Source organism: Penaeus chinensis, chromosome 5 (genome assembly GCF_019202785.1).
Source record: "Penaeus chinensis breed Huanghai No. 1 chromosome 5, ASM1920278v2, whole genome shotgun sequence".
Classification (NCBI taxonomy): domain Eukaryota; kingdom Metazoa; phylum Arthropoda; class Malacostraca; order Decapoda; family Penaeidae; genus Penaeus; species Penaeus chinensis.
This window is the reverse complement of record NC_061823.1, coordinates 33066709-33068775: the sequence shown is the minus strand read 5'-3', so window position 1 is coordinate 33068775 and position 2067 is coordinate 33066709. Positions and strand designations below refer to the sequence as shown.

The following is a 2067-nucleotide window of genomic DNA, read 5'->3' as shown; positions in this document are numbered from 1 at the left end:
TTGTCGATGCAAATTATCCACCAAGAGCTCGGGTTTGCATAATTTTTGCATGTATAAAGAGCATGGTAAGGAACTCCCTGGGATGACCAGGAGAGTAGTGTGGACATGCTTGGTATCTGTCTCTCAGGGCTTTTCTTTTTTCTTTTCTTTGTGTGTGATTGTGTGATTGTGTGTGATTATGTGTGTGTGTGTGTGATTGTGTGTGTGTGATTGTGTGTGTGTGATTGTGTGTGTGCGTGTGTGTGTGTGTGTGTGTGTGATTGTGTGTGTGTGATTGTGTGTGTGTGTGTGTGTGACATACACACACACACACACACAGTCACACTATCACACCATACGCAAAACTTGACCCAGCGACCTTTATCACAACATTACAATAGCAAAAATAATCTGCAAAAGCTTAACTGGATGTATAAACGTTTCAAGCAACACGAAGAAAACGTTTCGTATTTTTTGTTTGTCGAGTTAGAAAGACATTATTATATGAATGCAAGAGGATACAGATGTTCGAAAAAGGAGATGAAAAGAGCGATTTATTTAATAAAGGGAGAGAAAAATGCTGAAAAAGCGGGAAAAGACGGAGCAACATAGAGAAGGAGAAAAGGAAAGAAAAGAAGAAGGAGAAAAAGAAGAAGAAAAAGAGAAAATCATGCTAAACGATACACAAACATAGTAGCATAAATTGACAAACAAACAAAGACACACCAAACTCTGTAACAACAAAACTACAAGTAAACCAAAAGAGAAAGGAGAAGACGAAGAAGGGAGAGAGAGAGAGAGAGAGAGAGAGAGAGAGAGAGAGAGAGAGAGAGAGAGAGAGAGAGAGAGAGAGAGAGAGAGAGAGAGAGAAAAGGAGAGAGAGAGAGAGAGAGAGAGAGAGAGAGAGAGAGAGAGAGAGAGAGAGAGAAAGAGAGAGAGAGAGAGAGAGAGAGAGAGAGAGTGAGAGAGAGACAGAGAGAGAGAGAGAAAGACAAAGAGAAAAAGAAGGAGGGAGAGAGGGAGGGAGGGATAGAGAGAGAGAGAGAGAGAGAGAGAGAGAGAGAGAGAGAGAGAGAGAGAGAGAGAGAGAGAGAGAGAGAGAGAGAGAGTAAAAGAGAGAGAGAGAGAAACAAAACCCCGTCCTTCCTTCTATCTCTTCTTCCATCTTCTCCTTTCCCTCTTTCTACCTTCGCCCACCCCACCCCTTACTAAACTTCCCTTCCCCCTCTACCCTCCCCTCCCTCTCTTCCTAGTTCCCACCATCCCTCCCCTCCCATCCATCCTTCCCCCTCTCCTCAATCTCTCCCTTCTCACTTCCTTCCACCCTTCCCCCCTTTCATTCCTCCCATCCCACCCCCTTACTGCCCTAACCCTCCCCTCCCTTACCCCTTCCATCCCTCCCCTCTCCTCTCTCATTCTGACCTCTCCCATCCCCACACTGCCCTTCCCCCTTCACCCCTCTCCATTTAATCTTTCCTCTCCTCCCTTCCTTCTACCTCCCCCTCTCCCTCCTTCCCCCTTCCTTCCCCCTTCCCCTCCTTCCCCTTTCCCTTTCCCCATCTCCCTCCTTCCCCTTCCCCCCCTTCTCTACCTTCCCCCCTTCCCTCCTTCCCCCTTCCTCTTCCCCCTCCTCTTCCTTCCTCTCCCTTCCTCCCCCCTTCCCTTCCCCTCCCCTCCCCTCCTCTACCTTCCCCCTTCATCTTCCCCTCCCCCCTCCCCTCCCTTCCTGCCCCCACCCCTCCTTCCCCTTCCTTCCCCTCCCTCTAAACCCATTCCTTAAGTCCCCGCGTGCAATATGAAGCATCTCTCTAACCCCGCCGAGATTCGAGATTCGGTCCGAGGCTGATAGAGATTGGAGAAGATTGGGAAGGAAATGCCATCAGTGTGAGGCTTGGAGGAGCGGTAGGGGGGTGTGGTAGATGTGGTAGCAAGGGTGTGGTAGATGTGGTAGCGAGGGTGTGGTAGATGTGGTAGCAAGAGTGTGGTAGATATGGTAGCGAGGGTGCGGTAGGGATGTGTGGTAGCGAGGATGTGGTAGATGTGGTAGCGAGGGTGTGGTAGATGTGGTAGCAAGGATGTGGTAGATGT

At 49.1% G+C, this 2067-nt stretch overlaps 1 protein-coding gene across 1 annotated transcript in view; it reads right to left on the bottom strand.

Moving 5' to 3' along the window:
• Positions 1-1755: 1755 nt before the first annotated feature.
• The window catches only part of LOC125025577 (soluble scavenger receptor cysteine-rich domain-containing protein SSC5D-like), a 9787-nt gene continuing 9475 nt past the window's right edge, over positions 1756-2067 (bottom strand). The window contains exon 4 of the mRNA XM_047613602.1: positions 1756-2067. This exon is cut by the window's right edge and continues 554 nt beyond it. Coding sequence (XP_047469558.1) covers positions 1756-2067 — 312 coding nt within the window.